Source organism: Nyctibius grandis, chromosome 6, assembly GCF_013368605.1.
Source record: "Nyctibius grandis isolate bNycGra1 chromosome 6, bNycGra1.pri, whole genome shotgun sequence".
Taxonomy (NCBI): Eukaryota; Metazoa; Chordata; class Aves; order Nyctibiiformes; family Nyctibiidae; genus Nyctibius; species Nyctibius grandis.
The window spans coordinates 4597906-4620582 of NC_090663.1; the positions used below are offsets into that span (position 1 = coordinate 4597906).

Sequence of the window (22677 nt, forward strand, 5' to 3'; positions counted from 1 at the left end):
GAGCTTTGCGCATCCAGGGGATCATAAGTATGATCCACATAAAGAATAGCGCAGAAGACTTTGGAAAGGTTGATTTATTTTTATTAGTGTTATGGTTATTTCTTCAAAGGTGAATTGGTGGTGGGCAGAGTTTATATTATGCAAGGAAAAGTAGATGAATGAAGCTTAAGACATAACTGAAAATTCAACAAGAAAATATTTTTTTATTAAATAATCTCAGTTCTTTTGAAGCTACAGTGTTTTGATATGAGGCTATTTTCAGGACTAAGAAAATATCTCATTGTATATAAATGCAGATGTAGACACACATACACATAAATATGAAACAATATATTCTGCATAAATGGAAAGATGTTATCTAGAATTTCATTTGCAAAGCAAAATCACACTGCACTTATCTTCATTAGAATAAATTCATGGGGACAAGAAGCACGCCCACCATCTATATGTCTACATTTAGTAGGTTACAATTTAGACAGGTCAGAATTTTATCATTAAGAAGCATTTTGGCTACAGGGAACATGCTCTTGTGCTTTATCAGGTAACATATATTCATGAATTTCTGAAGATTACATTCATTGAAATTTCTCATTACAAGAGTTTTCTGCAAAGGAAAACATTTCTGATACCAAATGATGTTAAGCCATTTAATTCTATGAGAACAAAGCAAAGTGTTATGGATTCAAGATTGAGGCTTGAAACAAAAATGATCATAGAAAAAGGAAGGAAATATTAATGTATATGCTTCATTACATACTGCATTTGTTCTAACAATAGTAACTACTCTAAAATCCAAAGCTCGCCTGCTACAGTAGTTATTGCTTCAGTCCAGCTTGTTTTCCTATTCCAGGCCATGCTGAATGAGATGGGAAGAAAATGGGAATATTATGGCTTTCTGATACACAAACTGCACCAGCTCTACAATAATTATTGACCATTCTAACATACCCTAAGATATGACCCTAAAGGACTCTCCCTGTAAAAGTTACTATAAAGAAAGAGAGGACTTCAGTGCTATCTCATGTTCACTTCTTTTCCTGTCTTACTGCCTTTAAAGAAGGTGGTCTGGGACCAAGCTTCACCATTTTGTATTAAATAAGAATTCCTTTCCCCTAGGTCATTCTCAGGTACATCGTGAGGCTTTAGAGAAAAATTAGGTTTGTTTCTTGCACATGGAATTATGGAGAACTGAATTTACATAATGACGGATTTAACACACAATAGGAGATTTTGGACCGTTGCTTATACAGAAGTACATCTTTTAGCTCTTACAATTATTTAACTTTCTGATTTGGATAGTAGTGAGACTTAATCTCACTTCTAAAAGTACTATCAGGTGTTGCTTTTGCAGATATTAAAAGAATAAGAAGTTCAGTTCAGACTCATGACTGACTTTCACTTTAATTACGGTTCTTGACAACCTGAGTTGCAGATGAGTAAGACACACATAGAAACACTCACAGACAAGAAGACATACCTTCAAGGGAAAACATTACAGGTTTTCCCAGCCTGAGCAGATTCAATTACAAATATTGAACAAAACAGCTTACAACAAAGTATTTAATAAAACTCATAATAGGAATGTATTTCCATTAAATATAGGAGGTCATAGTAGCCTTTAGGAAGAGATCAAACCAAGTGAGGAAGGTTAAAAGTTGCCTTATATCTTTAACCTCTGAAATACTTTCTTCCACACTTGGAGCATATTATTATAACTATTATTATTTATGAACCTCATAGGAGCAAAGGAAAAAATATGTCTGTTCTCACATCACATCATTAATCTTGCATAACTAATAAGCAGCTACATCAACAAAAAGGGTTTGTTTTGTATAATGCATTCAAGACATTGATATGGGGTCAAAGTAAAAAACTCTCCAGTATCAGAAAAATCAATCCTAATCTCTTACTGTTAGACATTTTCAAGTGCTCTCTTTTAACTTCAGTTCTTTCTAATTTTGACTAACACATTATCAAAATACCTTGTGAATTAAGTTACCAGATGGGTAATAGTATCACTAGAAAATGAGACAAAAAATACAAGTGATTTGTCCTAAATCTCATGAAAGACCAGATTAGAACTCAATAAAACTGGATTAGAGCATCAATATCCAATCCAAAAGACTGCAGAAACATTTTCATCCTTTCTTATACCTGCAACTAGAATCAACGCTCCCATTGTCAAAAAATTAGAGAAGTTAGAGTTTTACTCAGTCTCAGATGCGATGTTACATGTTTCGTCATTCCTTAGCTATGACAGATAATGAACAAAAAAGATTTTTCCATTCATCCATCAAGCTGATCCACTACAGCAACAGGACATCTTTGGGTCAGAGGTGTGTCTGTGTTAAGGTCTCAAACTTTTATGATATGTGTCAGCTTGGCATTTTTATATGGCCTTTTCAAGCTGTTGTTTCAATTTCTTAAAATATATCCATTCTTGCCTTCTGTAGGAATACCAGTAGTACATATAATGCTTCTGCACAGTTGGTACTCCTCAGCTTTTCACAGTCTTGCTGTACTCAAACTTTATTGGCAGCAGCCACTGGTCCCGTAGTGGTGCCTGATGGTTCCCCATCATCTATCCGTCTTTTTAAGCAAGAAAGAAAGCACTTTGGTGTTTTTTCCTACAGATCTTTGATGTCAAACTGAACATGGACCCTTTTTTTTCCTTGATTTCTAGTGACTGGGTGCAAGTGATTAAATCAATGGCTTCATCTGCATTTACATAGTTTTCTTATGCTTTTAGGCTTAACTTACAACCCTTTTAGAGTGTTAAAGTCTTCATTTACTGTCTCTTTGCATTTCCATGTATTCATTTAATTAATCTTAGTTGTATTGCTTGGAACACTTGGAAGATTTCCCTCCTTTCTTGAATGTATATACATTTTTAACATGTTTTCAGTTAGGTTGATTCTTTCTCTGCTTTTGCTCACTGTTTAGGTGAGTAATGTGTTCCAGTGTATGTTCATAAATCAGTCTTATCTTTTTTGCTCTTCCCGTAATTTTCTCTTTGTTAACTACAGATATCATACGAAGCAGGTCAAAACAAGATTTCATATGTGAGCAGTGCCAGCCCAAAATACCATCTGGGGTATTATCTGCTACCTAGCCTATTGAACTATTTATATCACATTATCATGATGCAATCTACCATATTTCTCATCTTGTGTTGTTACTGGAGAATATTCTTGGCTATCCTCAGCTTCCAGAATTTAATTGTGCTACTTCCATGTATTTCTGTTCCAATAAAAGAAAATTTATTTCTTTTTAGGACATCTTAGAACTGCTACTACAAGTGTAATATTTCTCATATTGAATGATATATCCTCTGAACATCCTTCTTTTTACCAGAATTAGCAAGCTTGCTTAGGCTTCATAAGGCCTGGTGGTCACAGGAGTTTGAAATACATTCCTACTTTATTTGGCAAAAACAACTGTGGTGCAATAGTCAAGTCATAGCTTACCTAAGTTATGAATTAACTGAATTCTACCTGGTACTTTCTACCATAAAAGCCTTTAAAAGTTCAATTTTTCTTTTCTCTTTGGCAGACTAGTAGACATACATGTTAATAAGGAGTAGATGCAATACAGGGTACCAGAGGTGATTTTCCTCCTCTCTATCTTCATACATGCAAATAGCTTGAAATCAAAATCACATAATGAGAAATCAGACAGATATATTTTTATTTCAGTTTTGAACTGAAATTCACAGCACTATCATCACTTTGCATTACTCAGATGCAGCCTAGTTTTGCATTGTGTTCCTGAATTTATATATCGTCTCTAACAGTCACAATAGCTCTTCACTTAGTCAAGTGGACTGGCCAATTTGTTGAGTTTTTAAATCCACAAATATACTGGTTTAAAGTAGCATCTGCAGATACTGCAGGAATAGATTATTATAAAAGTTTTAAGAAGAAAAATATTTGAATTCTGTTGTTAGGTGAAGTGACTGGTACTAGACATTAGTCACACACTTTCTTTTTTCAATAGAAGGAAATGAGAGAAAAACAAAGAGTACACAAACAGAGCAGGGAATACACATTAATCATTACAGAGACTGAAAAAACAATCATGATTAGATTACAATTTCCATGATCCTTGTAGCAACAAAAAGCCTAAGGGAAAATGTCAATATTAACTCTGTGTGCTTATAATACATACTCTCAAAAGACATTTAAGGAGCATTCATTTTTCGTCTTCCAAAAGGCAGGATCTAGCACTCTTTACTAGCACTGAATAGTGCCCTAGTCTCTGGGCAGTTTTGTTTAATAGAGTTAGGTTTAGCAGCATTTACTATTTTTTCCAATTTTAGTAACAGCTAGGTTATTAAGAAAATCCCAGTGGATAATATAAGCAATTATGTTTACTCTCGAACCTGCTTTTCCAGAATTTGGATGATAAAAATTCCATTTACAATAAATTAGAATGAATATCCCATTGTAAGCCCTCCAGTTTCAGTTCTTGGGAAGTTTTTTGAAAAAAAAATGTGCTTCAGCCTGTAAGGTTGTCATTGTCTAAAAATGTACACTCTTTAAAAGCATCACCTCTTTGCAATTTTATTGATATTTTCTGGAACTTTAAAGTGTGCTCTGTAAATAAATGTACGCCCAGAATTTTTATACTTCCCTCACTTGTTCCTTCAGCACAGTTTCTCAGTTCTCATTTTTACTGCGTGAAAAACATAATTCTTTCCTGACCTCCTTCATATACTGGCATAGGTGGCCTACCCTCTGGCCTGCGCTATTCAAGGGTCAGCTCAGAGGGCTGGATTGTGTAACGTTTATTCAGCACTGGTGGACACAAGTGTAATTCCAGTTGTAGTCACTGGAATTTCAGCTGTTTGCATCAGTGTTTATGTTTTTGTGCAGTTCGTCTGTCCAAAACCAGATGCAAAATTATGCTACTTGGAAGTCTTTAAACCAAATTCATACCCAATCTGATGTCAGTCAGCTTTTAATGGGGATAGAGCTTTCTATTATCTCTGGTTTTCATCAAAAGGTGCCAAAATTTATCACCTTTCCCAATCAGCAAACCTTCTAGGGCAAAAATTTATCCTCTTTCCCAATCAGCAAACCCTGTAGGGCTTGCATGCTTAACCTGTGCTATGGGAGCAAGTGAGAGGAACCACCAGACAGCGGGGTTACTCATCGTGGAAGAGTCCCTGTTTCCTTGACCAAGCATAGCTCCTTCAGCACATGTTTTCCTCTCTCCTCACCTCTACGCTACGGCACAATATTTCTCTTGCTCTCTCTCTCACTATCTCTTTTCTGTATCTCTCGGAAATCAGACTGGAGTTCAGAGCACTTTCACTACCTTTTATGAGGTAGAGTGTGATGTCATAGATGGGGGCAGGGCTAGTCAACTTTCTACCCACCCACCCACCTGTGCTGAGGGAGCTACGCTTGAGACCGGAAGCAGTGACTCCTCAACGGTGAGTAACCTTCTGTCTCATCTATATCTTTAACTTTTTCTCTAGATCTGGGGGTGGAGGGAAAAGAAATGACAATGGGGTGTTTTTTTGTTAGCTCTTTTTTTTTTTAATTAACCATAGGGCTCACAGAATGAATTGCATATGTTGTTTTAGTCACCTGCGAAAAATCATTTCCTTCCTGTTCTGAAGTCCTAGAGTTAATGTCATCTGTAAAGCAATGATCATGTTTCTTTGCAGAGGTGATCTATTTACTGGTTGTTAAACTGATCTTTCAGTGTTTATCTTGTATTGTGATGGCAGACTCTGGTCCCCTTGAACTCAATTGCTAAACTTCCATTAATTTAATTACAGTAGTACTGGGCCATCTTTTTTCTAAAGTACTTTGTGATTAAAGGTAGATGGTATTATTTATATATTTATCATTGTTAACTGTGGATAACGCCTGTTTATGCAGGATGAGGTTTTTATTTTCTATATTCTCTGTTATTGTTTTTATTTGCTTTATCCAGAATGTTTATGAAGCTATGTATTAACAACAGGACAATTATAAGACCTATTTTATAGATGAAATAAAATTCAAAAGTAAATTGTGGAAGATGTGAAATTAAGCAGGAAATCAAATCCCAGGAGATGTACCTGAGATTTAACCTTTGAAATTATAAATCAAAGCATTTAATTTTTTCTGTGGTAAGAACTTGAGATGGGCAGGGATATTGCTGACTCAATTTCTTGGTGTTTTCCTTGTGTCATTACCTATACATTACTATTTGACTTCAAAGCACTGTCTTGTTACTTGTTTCCCTTGGCCCCAAGTATTACTGCTTCACTGTTTTAATATCCCTCAGCATTTTAGAAAAGACAAGATGGACTACGAAGATCTTCCTTTCTTGTTCTGCCCCTTGGGTATCTATTAAAGCTGTCAAGATGTCAGAGCTCTCATACTAAAGGGCAGAAGAAGGATCATATGAAGATTTTGACCCCTAGGGATGCTGCAAATCTTGCTATTCTTGTTCATTTAAAGCTCTTTACCAGCTCCGTGTGAGGCCTTGTCATATCTCAGTGAAAGGCACTAAAAGTCAGCAATGCACACTCTATAAATCAAAGACAGAGTACGATCACAGCCTTTTCAGCAGAGGAGGTCCATAGTCTGATTGATGAAGTACTTCTATTTTCAGGTGACTAGGTGGCTTTGAGGAATAGGATACAGGATGCAGAGCCTTCCATCTTCTGGTCACTGGCATGTATTGGGAATTGGTCAGTAGTGATGGATGGATATTCCTCCCTGATGACTCCGTGATGCTCTTTGTATCAATGCATAGGAGATCTGAATGAAATTCTGGGAGGATGAAAGTCTTGTTTACAAAGCTACCAAAACTTTCACTAATGACTGTTTCCCTTCCTGTCAGAGAGAAAAATAAGGACAAAGAATGTAAAAATTAGCTCCCTGACAGTTGGCAGCTTTTCTAGCTTTGACTAATGTGTGCAAGAAGTTTTACTACTACTGCTTATTCCTTTAGTGAACCAAACATTGAAGTCTTCAAGTCTTCCTTTGCAAAGCCAAGAACTTGTCTAGCAAATTTGGCTTCCCTAGCAAAGTTTGATCTTTCAAGTAGGAAAGGAAAAGCAGGTTAGTCAATCTCTAATGTTTCTTTCGGAAAACTTTATAGGAATTTCTGTTGTTAAAGACGGTTTGAGGTTTGTTCTTTTCAGAGGCAAATGCTTTGAGGTAAAATTTAATTTAGATCCTAAGCACATCTTTTGCTGATGAGTTTACAAAATTGGTTTTGCACATAATTATTCTTGTATAATGCAGGAGACTTTAATTTTTGCACAGAATAGGTAAAACATAAGGACCAACTGTACAGTGCCCCTAATCTCGCTTCAATGATGAAAGCATTTTGGTGGCATGGAGAGGGAAATTCTTTTTAAAAGAGATATAGGGATCGGGAACAGGAAATCAGAACTGGGATCATTCAGCAATTAAGGTGACTTAGAGATACTGAACAGCACTGAGGAGATACTATGGAACAGAGATGTCAGTGGATTACTTTAAATCCAGATAAATTTGCTCTCTAAATTTATCTTGTAAGATAAGCAAATCAGCAGTTGACTGACTTATGTATAAGGGGGAGTTTGTAGGTGGAGTGATATTCAAAATGACATAAACTGTTGCGATAATTAACCTGGAATCTGCCTGTGCCAAATCTAATCAATTTTTGTCCATGCAACCCCAGGATGTGGGTTTGCCTGAGTAACCTAATACTGGGAGAATAAATAGCCTAATTTTACATTTACTGAGCTAATTCCCCTGTTAAATTATTTTACTGGCAACTATGATTAAAAAAAAAAATTAAAACGTCTAAAGTGCACAGATTCCTGTATTTTACAGCTTTGGCTTGAGTGTGTATTCAGTCAATTGCAATGTTTGTTTTAATTGTATATTATTTACATGTACGTAAATTAAAGTAAAATATAACAGGCCTAGATTTCAGCTGATTTTATTTAGTGTGTAATATGGAAAGTTTTGAAAGCAAATATGTGACCAACTTGTTCCAATATATGCTAATTTAAGTGAGTTAAATCTTCATAAGTGTATTGCAAACACTTTACGATAAGGCGTTCTTAAAAATTGTGTTGTTTTACATTTGCAAGCACATTGTGTATTACTGAGTCAATGCAAAACCAGTAACTAGTATATTTACACCTATACATTTAAGCAGGTCAGTGTTTAAATTACAGATTTGTTCCTCAGTCACGCTGGAAAGGTGTGATCAATACTTTAATGATGTAAGATCATATAAGAAGATCAAACATTTTTTCGGTATGATTAAGATAGCTATGTCAAAATCCCAAATTTTCTGTGTTTGTCAGGCTGATTTCTCTTACAAGTAAGTTGAATTAAAACTTTGTGGGTTGGTTCTTACCTTCTTTTTCTGTGTGAGAAGTGAGGGAGAGCCGTGAAATGCACCATCTGTTCACAAACCGTGTCAGCTGGCAGATAGACACTCATCACCCTGCCCTCTCTTACTGCAGTTTTAGGCTGGTATAACACCATTGACTCAAAATGAAGTACTTTTGATTTAATCTTGTTTAAGCAAAGGAAGTGACAATGATAGTGCACAGCATTCTGGAGGACTCTTCATGTTGATTTAAATTGCAATCCTTTTAAACTTGGACCTCAGCTCGTTTGAATTGTCAACAAAAATGCTCAATAGCACTTGGACTGAGTACAGTGGTTGGAGGAAACTACGACTGCCTTAACACCCCAGACCTTCTGTTTCTGGGACAGTTGCATCTCAAAGACATTAAACATGATTCTGTTCAATCATAATCCTTTGGATTTTTATCAATCCCAGCTGAGTGTCTCAAAGCAAACACGATGGTGTACACTCGTAAAACTGAAAACATAAGCAAATATTGTCATTATTTCCCCTCTGCAAATGAGAATACTGAGCCACACTCAAGGCAGAAAAGATCTATATCATCATGATCAGTTTCAATCATTACGTCCTTCTCCAAGACTCAGATAATTTTCAAGACCAGTGTTTCTCTCTCTTCCATTCTATATTCCAGTTTCCACCATGGATGGCCAAATAAAAATTAAAAAAAAATAAATCAGAACAAAGTTCACTGTAGCTAAGAAGTATGGTTTGAAAATCATAGACTTGGAAAGAAATCTTGCAGTAACAGGGGGAGGCTACCCTACTCAATTTGTGCGAAAGATGAGAGTAGGTCTGGTGTAATGAAAACTGAGTATTTTATTATTCAGAAAGATTTTGCTTGAATTATGAAGAGTTTTTGACTATTATCTCCTTTGCTATGTGAAGAGTGATTCATCTAGCCAAGTGTAAACATCTGCATCTGAGATGTTCACTCCAGGTTTCCTTTATAATTAGTGGAGATCAATGGCCATTTCTAGAGAGCAGATACTGTTGTTTCAGATAGATGCTGACAACCAGTTAGATTAGTAACATCTTAAAAAAATGACAGAGGCATGGGCAGATGAATTGAACCATGTATTCAGACAAGCAGAGAGTCGGGGGTTTAGCCTTAGGCGTCTTTTGAGGGTATATATTCATATGTAAGTGATGTAAATTTTCTGTGAACTTAGCTGCTGGAGAAAGGAAACTGCCTATTTTTTTCTGAACAGAAATATTTAAATTGTTTTGTAAGGAGCATTTATCTATATAAAGTAGCTCTCTCGGGGTCCCAGTCTCATTAGTTTCTGTAGGCTGGAAGTATTGGTATGTTTTGTAGTATGTGGTTTTCCCCCATTTGACGCTTTTGGGAATCAAAAGAGAAGAAATGAGGAAAACAATCTCAAAAATATTCATTAAGTATGATTGAATTCTTGGACTACTGGGTCAAATCCAAGGACAATTTTTTGCAGATGTTGAGCATCTATGCCCAGATTGACTGTACTGTCTTTAGGATTCTAACACAATTTAGGATCTCTAAATATAACTTAAAAGGTGAAGTACTCTGGCCCATCTCCATAGAAAATGAACCTCTGAAAGATCTCAAGTGCTCCATGGTTCCTGGTCTTCTCCACCAAGCAGAGAAGGAGTCTGGAATGCCTCGGTCCAGCACCTCGAGTTAGGTAGGATGAGTGCAGGATAAGACTTCATTTATAGAAATGCAAACTCTGAAAACCTTGCCTAGGTCACCAAACACATCATCTCAATGGTTTTTATGAGCAGCTCTATTTTTCTTGACTGCATTCCTAGTGAAATTGTTCAATTGCAGACATCTGAAAAAATGCTTCTGGGGTTCTAGCGCCCCCAGCTATGAACAGCTCTTGGATCTTGGCTAATATTAAAAGACATTCAGTCACCATTTTTTTGATGCCAAGTAAGTGCAGACAAGTCCATAAATAATCATGGCTAATATATAATATTTAAGTTAGGTAAGAGCTTTATAAGAAAAGAGCCAGTGCAAATGCTTTTTCATTTCACCATTCTTCTAAATAACAGCTGAATTTGTACTTTATCTCCTTTACATAATTTCTGGATTAGAGGGAAGATTTGGAGATGTGGTTGAATTAATTTGGGTTTTTTGTAGGGAAGATTGTCCTGAGGTGAAAAGCACAGAAACCATTTGGGTTATGTGAATCACTGAGGCTATAAGTACTTCTGCATTTGTTGTTCAGGGAAAATGCTATCTAAAATACTGAATTTCAAAAGAAAACAGATCAAGTAAATGAGGATTTCTGAACACAAGTATTTTCTGAAGAGAGTAGAACAGGATTGAACCAACTTGAGTGAGCTATTAAATATTTGTCAATAATTGGTGATATTTTTTCCTCTCTTCTACAGTTACTCAGTTTTTCCCTTTGGATAAACACACACTCTTGTAGCAGTGAAAATGAGATCACCAACTTCATCTACACTACTCTCAGATACATTCACATGTATACAGAAGAGAAGGCTAAGGGGAGATACTGTTGTCTACAACTACCTAACAGGAGGATCTAGAAGAGTCAGATCCAGACTTGTCAGAGGTGCATAGTGACAGGAAAAGGGGCAACAAACACAAGTTTACACATGGGAAATTCCGATTAGATATAAGGAGAAAAAGTTTTACCTCGAGGGTAGTCAAATTAAAGTGCAGGGTGGAGGTCTCAAGTCCAGAGACGTGGGAGACTATCCATCCTTGGAGATACTCTGAATTTGAGCAAAGTCCTGAATGACATCATCTAATTCAATTTGTTTTGAACAGGGCATTGGACTAGATGACCTCAAAAGTTTCTTTTCATCCTAAAATATTCTATGATTATATGAATATTTGCATAATCAAATGTGAGTTATAAAAGCAAGCTTTTACAATTCAGAGCAAGATTTTACTCATTCCAATTCATTCTTAATTTGCTGTCATCTTTGCTTGTTCTTTCCTTGTGAACTGCAACAACCTTTATAATTATTTCTATTTTGTTCTGTTTTCATTTCTTTGCAGTCTCCACTAATTCTTACCTGCTTTGCTGTTTTTTTAATAACATTTAGTGTTAACTAAAGTTAAAAATGTAATGAACAAATGCATTCACAAATTGTATATTCAGTAATTGACCAGGGAAAAAACCCTGTAGTAAGGAACACTTACTGAATGTTATTTTTAACCATTGATTGAGTTGGTCAAACAAATAGAACAGTTAATTGTGTATATTGTATTTGGAATAAAATGTTAGAATTTTTTGAATATTTGCCATATATTATTAAGCTGGCTCTGTCAGTGCTGGGACTTTTCTGAAAAGCTGAAATGGGGCTCTGTCTTGAAGACTACTGTAGAGATTCAATTTTGTTTCTTTATTTCATTGCATACTGTTGTAAAGTCCTGAAAAGTGCCTAGGGAATCAAACAGAGAAAGGAATGTTTCCACTGATTGAGTTGAGCAACACTGCAAGGACCCTCAACTCCAAGGAAGCAAAAGCCTTTTAGCACCTCAGAAGCGATCGATACCTTGAATGATCAAGCCCTGGATCTGCTTCTATGAGACATAAAATATACCTGAACAACAGCAGGCAAACATTAGGAAGCAAGGAACAATTGTCCTGGTACTATCTTCCATTATACAAGAGGATTTTGTTTTATTCATTTTTGACTCTGTTTGATGCATTGTTTCCAAGCCCTCTCCTGAGAAAAGCCAGCTATGCCTGTAGAGCAGCTGTCTTCAAAGTATCTCTGTGATGACCTGGGCAAGCATAGCTTTAGAGATACAAAGATAGCTGAAGGAGCAAATTTGCCTCAAAATGTGACAGATCCTCACAGTTGAAGGCGGAGATAACTCACAGATACCGTTCTGACACTTTCACAAATTAAAAAATAAGTTGAGAAAGTACCACATTTCTCAGCATTGCAGTCTGAAATCCTACCTTACGCTGCTTTTCTTTTTGTTTTTGTTGTGACAAAATCAGGAGGAATAACAGCAGATAACACATTCTTATGTAAAGAATATAGTGTTTCTGTGCTTCAATGATTTTTTTTAATCCAAAGTCTCCTGCATTTTATCACTGAGAGTACAATTTCCAGCCAGCCAGATATGATTTGGACTCTCTTCAGGTAAGACTGTAAAAAAGACATGCTTTTCTTGTTATTGTACCTGTTCTCTAGATAAAGAACAAAAGGTTTGCTTCCAAAACTCAATCTTTGTGCTTTTCAAAATGATATCCATCTTCAAATTACATACAAATCAGAACTCAAGTGAGGAGGAGCAGTAGCACAGTAGCACAGACTAGTTTAATAGCCTCTATTTCCTTTTTCAGATTTAACTGCAATTGGATATGAAAGTGGAAATTTGTACTGAGATGCTTTTGACAGTCTTGTCTGTGCTTTTCTATCTGTGACATCAGGTTCAGACAATGTAGTATCTTGTGTAGATACTTGTGTAGACTTCTGGCAAATGAATCCCTGTGTAAAATGGTGTATATAATCCTGGCAATACAGAAGCCACTTGCATAAAGTTTTGTATTAATGACTTTTTTATTGGAACTGATACTGAGCTTCCACAGATGACTTACTCTAATTTTCTTCAGTAAGCCTCCTGGCAATTTCACAAAACCTTAGTTATAGTTTGAGTTAGCCTATTCTGTCAAATATAGTTCATCCTTCATCTTTGTTGCAGACATTTTATCTTCTCCTATCCTCAAATCAGTCATACAAAAGTCTGTTTCCTGTTAATTATCCAAGAATTCAGATCAAACCATTCCATGGGACAAAATTATTTTAAAGTTGTAAACGTGGTTGTACTAATTGTGCTACAATTAGTATTACGACTGTGATGGCCATTAGAGTATCATATTTTTTATCCATGACATTCCATCATAGGCATCATCCTCCAGGCTTTAGTTCTATGCAGAATGAGGCAGATTTAGAAGAAGAAAACCTTGAGCCATCATGCTGAAGACTCATTCCCATGTTCGTCAATTGTAGGTTGATGTAGAAAGTGTTTCTTCCTCTTCAACATTAGCATTCAACCTTAGCAAAGAAAACCTGTAGTATACACAACCATAGTGATGGCGAAGTTCTGGGGTGAAATCCTGTTCCCGTCTACAAAACTCCTTTGACTTCATTGACTGAGGATTTCTTTCTCGATCTGTAGAATTGCTCCAGATGTTTGGGCATTCAGACTGATGTCAAATACCCTAATTCAGTAACAGACTCTGAAAGTTTTGAGGCAGTGTTGTAGCATGACAATGACTGATAAAGCAAGTGTATTTTAAAAATTCAGTGCTATATATGATTGCTTGTCCTTACAGTGTTTCTGGTATATAACATGAATTATGCTGATTTGGCATCTTTTTCCTGCTGTGCGGTGGCAGATAATGAGCAGAAGAAAAAAAATGGTTCTGAGAAATTTTTCATTATGGGTCAAAATATTTTCCCCAATTAAATTCTGAAAAGAGTGCAACAATATATTAATTAAGTATTGAGGAAATAATCTACATTATGTTTGGTATCTACAAAAATTTGTAAATTTTGTATTATAGCAGTAATGTCATACTGGAGAAATAATTTCTTGACTGTAAATACAGTTGATGAATAGAAAAACTTTAATAACTATCAAAAATTCCAAAATATATTTTTCACCTTTGGGACCTGCCAGGCTGGACAGAAGTCAGTAAAATTATATTTTATAAAAAGAATTTGATAACGTTAACTTTTAGTAGTTTCCAATTGTCTTCTTTTTCACTTCACCATTTCTATTGTTAAAATATGAGCTTTCATGCTAGCTCATTAGAACATCAGCCATTGATGTAAAGATAACATTTTGATAATGTCTAAATCAGAAGGGCATTTAATGATTTCCACAAATACAACAAATCGTGTGTAAAACTAGATGAAATAAATTAAAAGTTTCTGAGTCCTGCCTAGAACTCATACTAGCTATGTCATCCCTGAGCTGTGATCCTCAGACTCCAGCCCCATAAAACATCTGCATTTCCAACATTAATATTCCCCATGTGTATGTTTTGCTCCAGACCATGCACATTAGTATGTTAGTTAGAACTGTTCTTGGTAGCCTACTACACCTAGCAAAAACCTAAACTTTGGCAGGATTTACAATTGGGTGCTTCACTATGTTACTAGATGACCCAGTAACCAATTTCAGCACATACATAACTTACTAGGGCTGGCTGGACAGCAGAGCTGGAGATGCCTAATATCTCTAGTGGTGGATTCAGGATCCTTCAGACTATAAACTGTGAGTGAGGCTTTTTGCAAGGCTTCTTGTTAAAGATCCATCCACTTGTAGCTATTGATGAGGGGAGAGGAGAGGACAAAGCAAAGATGAGTAGATAGGCAAATGATCATGATATCAAAGATAAGATGGGTAAACAGGCAAATGATCATGACATTGAAGCCCATTTTTCAGTCTTTCAACTGAGAAGGCAAAATAATTTTTTTTTTCCTAAAAAAAAAGAAATATAAGCTTTCTGGCACCCACTATTAAATCTAAGTACAGCCTCCGCTAACTGGGCATTTCTGAGTTAGTGCGTGGCTTACTATTTCGGATGCTGATTGAGAAACAAAAGATATGCAGGGCTCCTGGTGTTTCAGTGAAGTAGCCTTTCTATCTTGCTACAAAAAAAAATATTTTTTTTTTTTTGTAGGACTGCTGGCTACATTTTGAGGGTATTTAGGTGGTATTGCTCAACTTTACAGGGTTAGTATTCTTATTTTATCATAAACAGATTACTTCTTCAAACCTCTTCATTTAGTGAATGAAGTATAACCCCACCAATTTTAGTGATATTCAGTGCCACAGATGGCTTTTTAACATCATTGTGACCACATTACATTCGAAATAATGACATTTTGTTTGTTCTAGAATTTCATATATATAGGATAGTTTTTCACAACGGACCCATGTCGAGCAAAAACATGTGCATTTTCAAGTGACTTACTGAAATACAGCTTCAGCCATTGCATACTAGTGCTGGTCATCGCAGAGGGATTGGAACTAGATGAGCTTTAAGGTCCCTTCCAACCCAAACCATTCTATGATTCCATGATTTTATGTCTCCTACCATAGAGATGAGTGCATCTGAATACCAAATAGGCTATTCTTGCATTGGCTGTCACTAATAATGTCATGTTTTATGCATAAAATGTGCCACAGAAATGTGAGACATAAGTATTATGAATAAGATCTTTTTCTTACATATATCTTACATACATATGTAGGACTGGATTTACTATTAAGCACATCTGCAAGGAAAATGTTCTGTTGCTTACGCATGTAATCTGGGCAAATGGTATTCCTGATTCACTCTCCAGATTCATAATTGCTTCATGAAACCTTAGTTGCTCTAGAGGCTGTTAGTTGACTTTTGCTTTGTGGCAACAGCAACAGTACCTGTCCATGAAAGGAGGAACTTGCTTTGAGAAGCAGAAGCAGGGAATGCACCCAGAATTCACACATAGCCTTAAGGGCTTGGCAATGACAAAACTACCTGCTAAAGGCATACAAATGAAGTCGTAGCCAAGGGTATTCGAAGAGTTACCGGTTCTTTTTCAACATGTTAAATAAATTACAATTGCTCTTCCTGATCTGTACAAAGGAAACCAGGCTGAACTCTATTTATCAATAATTACTAATACTAATTTTTTGCATTCATACATTTCAAGGTCAATATGGGCCATTGCTATAATCTAAGCTGTTTTCCTGTATAACTGATGCATAGGCTCGCTGAATTAATGTGCATTAAAAATGTCCAATAGTTATTCTTAAACTAGAGTGTACATATTAAGCAAAAACATCTAATATTGATTTCACAATTTCTAGAGATAGAATCACTATCTTTCATGTGTTCTTGTAATTAACACCACTGCTAAAATTTTTCAGCTAATTAATAACTAAAATGACCTGCTTCACCTTTCAGCCATTAAGTTCTGTTATATCTTTGTCTAATCTGTTGAACTTGAAATATTATCAGCTTTCTGTTACTATGTACTTGCTGATTTCGATCATTTTTTAATCATTCATTTTATTAATGGAAAAAACAGAACTGACTGAATCTTTCCCATAAAAGAAGTTTTTTTGTTCTTGAGGTTCTTTAAATTCTTTCCAGTTCCTCAGTGTTGATCTTGCATTGAGAAGAGGACTCAGTATTCCATAACTGTGGACACATGATAAACTGAATATGGTAATTTAACCTATTTCCTCAGTGTCCTTCCTTTTGTATATTCAAGGAGTGATTGCCTAGGATCCTGCATAGGATAAAGGTCCTTATTGTATAAGTAGGTATCACTTGCTCTAAAGTTGGCCAAACTGAAATCTACATTTCTGACTTTTACCAGCTTATTAGATATCTATCACTTACCCTCTGTATGACTTACCGCTTTCCCAATTGTTATCTGCAAATTTCATCAGTTAAGTGACTTTTTTCCCAAGTTTTTAACAGAAATATTAATATTGTAAAGCTGACAAACGGTTTCTCCAAGAGCACACTGCAAAAGGCAAAAGTCACTGTTTAGCAATGATGTTTTTGTGTATACATACTTTCGGAAACTTAGCTATTAGAGAATTTGGAATCATCCTATATATGCCTTGTTAATTTTGTATCAGCTGAGTTTTTAATGAAACTGTCATATAATACCAAGCAAAACACCTTTCAAATGTCCAATTATATCAACAGCATTATTTTAAGCAATCCAATGTTTAATCACATTGAAAATACTTTTACCCACGAAACCATTTGGTTACCATTCTTTCTTTCCTTCCTTTATTTATGGAGTCTGTCATAGACATTGCATTATTTTATTTGGGAGTGCTGTCAGCTGAACTAGCCTATAATTTCACAGGTCATTCTGTTTGCCCTGCTCAAATATTTCCAGACTAGGAACTATCTACAGTTCTTTTGATGTCTTCCCCCACTTTTCAAGGTTTATTAAAATCAACAATAATGATATAGAACATTCTTAAACAGCCTGCTCTTTTAAAACTACCTATGCTATATCCCTGCTCCCTGGAAATACAGATTTTTTTTTTTCTCTATTTCCCTTGTTGTAATATATTTCTGATTATAAATATGAAGATATCTCTGGAAATTTTCTCCTTTCTAAAAACTGTGATATAATTCTTCCCTATTACAGTGGTGTGACAATGCAGGGAGAACAACTCTTCTCATTTGCTTTACTGCTAAGGAGAAAATTTTCCAGCTTTATTCTCTCCCGCTTCTTCAGCTATTTTAATTGTATTGTAATTGCTGGTTATTTTACTTAGATTATGTGTATATGTAAAAAGAGCAAGAAATCTTGATTGTCACAAGATTCTGGAAAATTCTGCACATAGTGCAGGAAAAGTGCAGCACAGCTTATAACCAGATCAAAAGCTCCTCAAAGCCTTATGGATTTTTTGGCAAAAAAAAAACCCTGAAATTATCTTCTTGGCAGATAATAGGCTCTGCTGCTCCAGTGTTCTACCCTTGCATTCACTAATTACAAAGTTAGCTTGTAGCAAAATTTTTTAAATTTTTTCCTGATTGATTTATGCCTTCCCTGGGTAGATAGCAGTTTTAACCTGCATAAGTGACCGGCTCCAGTGCAGTGATTCTTAGGTTCTTTATGGATTTTGAATTTTCCCCAGCATTCTCCTTTCTTGGAGTTTTATGGGCTAATAACCTCAATTTCTCTCTCATGTTTAAGAGGGCTTTTTTCCTAAATGGAGGCAAACATATTTGCAAAGAGATCTAAGTAGCAGAACACTATTACTTTGTGTAGCAAGTCAAAGCCTCTGTTAGCTGTTACCATGGAAAGCTATTGTTATATTCATAATTTCCTAATCATTGCTAGGGAGTGAAGTTTGTCTTCTGTACTGTGCCATAATTTCCTAGTGGTACGTTTACTTGAAATGTTAATTTTCCTTCTTATTTTTTTTTATTATTAACATTACCTGTTTGGAAAAGTGCATATGTTTCTGTGCCCAGATTTTGTAAGGAATTAACGCACTAAGGGTTTGATTTACTGCTGCCTCGTTCAAGCTTTATGCCACTGTAGCTCTGCTGATTACAAAGCACAGCTTAAAACTGAAGTAACACAGTGGTGTAGTAAGATCTAAATGTTAATGGAAATTATGTTCATTCAGTTTAATTCTTCTTTACTGAGCCATAATACAAGCAAGGAGCTGGAGGCAATAGGAAAAATTACTGGAATTGCTTAGGTAGCCAAATTGGTTATGTGGGATGGCTACCAGCAGATTTTGGAGAACACTCATAGCCTAATAACCTTGACAGACTTGAGAGCTGGGCCTGTGCGAATGGCATGAATTTCAACAAGGCCAAGTGCAAGGTCCTGCATGTGGGTCGGGGCAATCTGAAGCACAAATACAGGCTGGAAGGAGAATGGATTGAGAGCAGCCCTGAGGAGAAGGACTTGGGGATGATGGTTGACGAGAAGCTCACCATGAGCTGACAATGTGTGCTTGCAGCCCAGAAGGCCAACTGTATCCTGGGCTGCATCAAAAGCAGCGTGGCCAGCAGGGCGAGGGAGGGGATTCTGCCCCTCTGCTCCGAGCAGAGTAGAGGGGCAGAATCACCCCTCTAGGTGGGAGAGACCCCACCTGGAGTACTGCATCCAGCTCTGGGGCCCCCAATATAAGAAGGACATGGAGCTGTTGGAACAAGTCCAGAGGAGGGCCACGAAGATGCTCAGAGGGCTGGAGCCCCTCTGCTATGAAGACAGGCTGAGAGAGTTGGGGCTGTTCAGCCTGGAGAAGAGAAGGCTCCGGGGAGACCTTAGAGCAGCCTTCCAGTACCTGAAAGGGCTACAGGAAAGCGGGAGAGGGGCTTTTTACAAGGGCAAGTAGTGACAGAATGAGGGGGAACAGTGTTAAACTGAAAGAGGGGAGATTTAGATGAGATCTGAGGAAGAAATTCTTTCCTGTGAGGGTGGTGAGACCCTGGCCCAGGTTGCCCAGAGAAGCTGTGGCTGCGCCCTCCCTGGCAGTGTTCAAGGCCAGGCTGGATGGGGCTTGGAGCAACCTGGTCTAGTGGAAGGTGTCCCTGCCCGTGGCAGGGGGGTTAGAACTAGGTGATCTTTAAGGTCCCTTCCAACTGAAACCATTCTATGATTCATTCTATGATTAATACTGTTATGGGGTTTTTATGTCTCTTTTCTGATTCCAAGACTTAAAAGCATTTTACAATATGAATGGATATTGAGGGCAAGGACTAAGTATCTGAATGTTAAAATGTGATTAATAATGGTAAAAATAGGGAGCTCTGACCTACTACAACAGCAGATTGAAACTAGAGGTAATTAAAATGGCATCAAAATATGTAACGTGGTTTTCTAAAAGACACCATTGCCATCTCCATCCAATCTTGCAGAAGTACATGCTTCTGCACACCTTTATCAATATACTCTATAAAATTACTAATGAGTTTAAAGATGTAGATTGCATCCTTTGTATGGTTTTGAGCATCTAATTTAGGTGCCTCCTCATTTCAAAATGCTTCCTTTAATCATTCTGTTCCTTAATATATGGCCCACATGAAATACCTACCAGAACTCTTTTCATAAAGAAATGCTGGAAAATGTAAGGCTATTAGAAACCTTTAACAAATAGAATTCAGGACTGTGCAATATAGGCTTGCTCCAGTCAGTTTATCCACATTGATTATGAAATAAATACTATTTGACGATATTACTATATTCAATATCAATCCACCAGTGTTTCAAAAAGAATCATTTAACAATGAATAATGCTTGATTGTAGATCTCTGCAGTAAATTAGAATATCCTAATTTAATAGAGTATGATCTGTTATTTGCCAACAAACATACAGATTGCCTTATAAATCATGCAGTAGTGTGGTTATAGAATAACACTATGCTGAATTATATTTCATTACTGCCTATTGAACAGTCATGTTCCTGCCATATAATGTAATTTTCCATCTTTTAACTTAATTTCTTTTACTAACAGAAAATACAAATTAGTCCTGAGGAAAAATATTTACTGGGGCAGGCAATTAACTATGCATTTCAGGGAATGGCACCAAGTACGTGAAAATCATTAAAATCCTTCTTTGTTTTTCACCTCACTGTATGTAGCTGTGTATGTATTTAATGAATCATAATGAGTATAAGGCCACAGGTGAGGAACTCAAAAACAATAGGTAAGTCTATAGATTAATGTGGTTCCAGAAACAGGCTTTCTGTAATGTCTGTTCTTGTTCACATCAGTCACTGACACTTCAGAAAGAGGTTTCTCCTGAACTCTTCTTCTGTTAATGATTCAAAATACTTGAGGTGAAATATAATATGGTTTTTGTTGTTGCCTTATGAGTATTTATCCTGGTTACCTTGCTTAGAATTCATGTTAAGGAATCATATGCTCCCAAAATACGGAGCAGGAAAAGTTTGGAGGGATACAGGCCTTTAGTACTGATTAAAAATAGGTAAGAGTTAAAATACTACATCCAAAATCATTCCTACAAACTGGGAAATACTTATAAAAAATTGAAGAAGCTTCCATAGAAGGTAGAACTGAAGGTCTTTATCACAAAGAGTAGATCCCACTCCTTCAGTATTTTGGGAAAGAGATAACTGAATATCCTAAATAATAACCTGGGTTGCTAGCATTTTTAGCACCTACTAATTTGAGGATGTCCAGCTGGATTTGGCAAAGTGCCTAATTCACATTTTGGAACATTGACACATTGCTTTGGAAGTCCCATTATATGCTTAAAACCTTTTGAAAAATTTGGCCAGGGATATGTACTTGATTTCCATGTATGATGGAAGCTTGTTGACTGGAAGTCCCAATGCTTTGAAGTTCAACAAGTTCTTAAGGCCTCTTAAATCCAGAGAACCCAGGAACCTCAGAGGGGCTCGTGCATAACGCAAGGGTATATGTACAAAAAGTCTGCTAATCATAAAGATTCCTTGTGAACATAAGTAGCTCAACTATTACCGTAGCTACAAAACCTGCAGTTAACTGTTTCATCTTTTTATTTCTTTAGGGGTTTCAAAATCTCCTTTCATCTTTTCAGATGGGATTCTCTAACAAGCTCAGCACTGGCCTCACACTGTTCCTGTAGACATCATTGAGGGTGTTATCCTGGGCTTAACAAGAATAATTAGAACAAACCTGAACAGTTGGAAAAATCCCTGTTGACCCGTTTTGCAGTTTCTGACATGTAAAAGTAAATTTTTAAAGGCTTAAGTGAGAAGTCATGGTTTTTTGTGAAAAAAGAGGCAACTTCTTCACTCAGAGAAAAAGAATCAACAACAAAAAAAACAGCCAACACAAACTTTTCCTTTTAATGTGAGGTACCACAGTCTTACCTTTACAGTTCAGTGCATGTTGTTTCTAGTGCTTGTTACTACAAGCTACTTGATTAATCCTGAGGGAGAGGATTCATTTCATCTTTAATGAGATCTGAGAGTATCCAGACTTCAGTCAGGAAACAGTCCAGCGATCCCGTCATGGAGTAACCTTGCTGTATTTCATTTTCTTTTCTATTTGTAGCTGGACAGTGCCACTTCTCTCATCCAGGCAGCTAAAAATCTGATGAACGCTGTGGTCCTTACAGTGAAAGCATCCTATGTGGCTTCTACTAAATATCAGAAGGTCTATGGTACTGCTGCAGTGAACTCACCAGTTGTATCTTGGAAGATGAAGGCCCCTGAGAAGAAGCCTCTAGTAAAGAGAGAAAAACCAGAAGAGTATCAGACAAGAGTGAGAAGAGGGTCCCAGAAGAAACATATTTCCCCTGTACAGGCCTTAAGTGAATTTAAAGCTATGGATTCATTCTAAAACACTAAGCTTTACCAGGAGGGTTTTATATTCTTTTTGTATGCATACCTGCCGACTTGTATGCGTCTGGCATGGGGTGGGGGGAAGCAGTGTCAATTTGCATGCAACCTGAAACTCTATTGAAGTAACTAACTTTCTGCAGTGCCAAAATTTAGGGCATTCTCTTCTGATGTTAAATGGACTTATTCCAATCTTACTTTTTAAACTAAACTCTAGCATCGAATTGGCCAAAGAACTTGCATCACGGGGGTGTGTGTGGGTTAAATAATAAACTCAAGTCTAAACCCCCAAATTTTTATGCATGCAAGAAACATTAGGTTGGCAGGTATATTAAGTGAAAAAAATGGAATTGTAATGGTAGACCATAAAGCTTGTATTGCTTCTGTTCCAGTGCAAAAATGTACTAGCCAATATGCTTAAATGTGTGGCCCAATAATTAAATGATATAACTTTTAAGTCATCTTCATTATAGTATGTGAATTT

At 36.5% G+C, this 22677-nt stretch overlaps 1 protein-coding gene across 1 annotated transcript in view; it reads left to right on the top strand.

Moving 5' to 3' along the window:
• The window catches only part of CTNNA2 (catenin alpha 2), a 410549-nt gene extending 388114 nt beyond the window's left edge, over positions 1–22435 (top strand). Inside the window, exon 16 of the mRNA XM_068402626.1 lies at positions 21907–22435. Within this exon, the coding sequence (XP_068258727.1) occupies positions 21907–22194 (288 nt within the window). The 3' untranslated portion in view covers positions 22195–22435. The remainder of the gene's footprint in view (positions 1–21906) is intronic.
• The last annotated feature ends 242 nt before the right edge of the window (positions 22436–22677 follow it).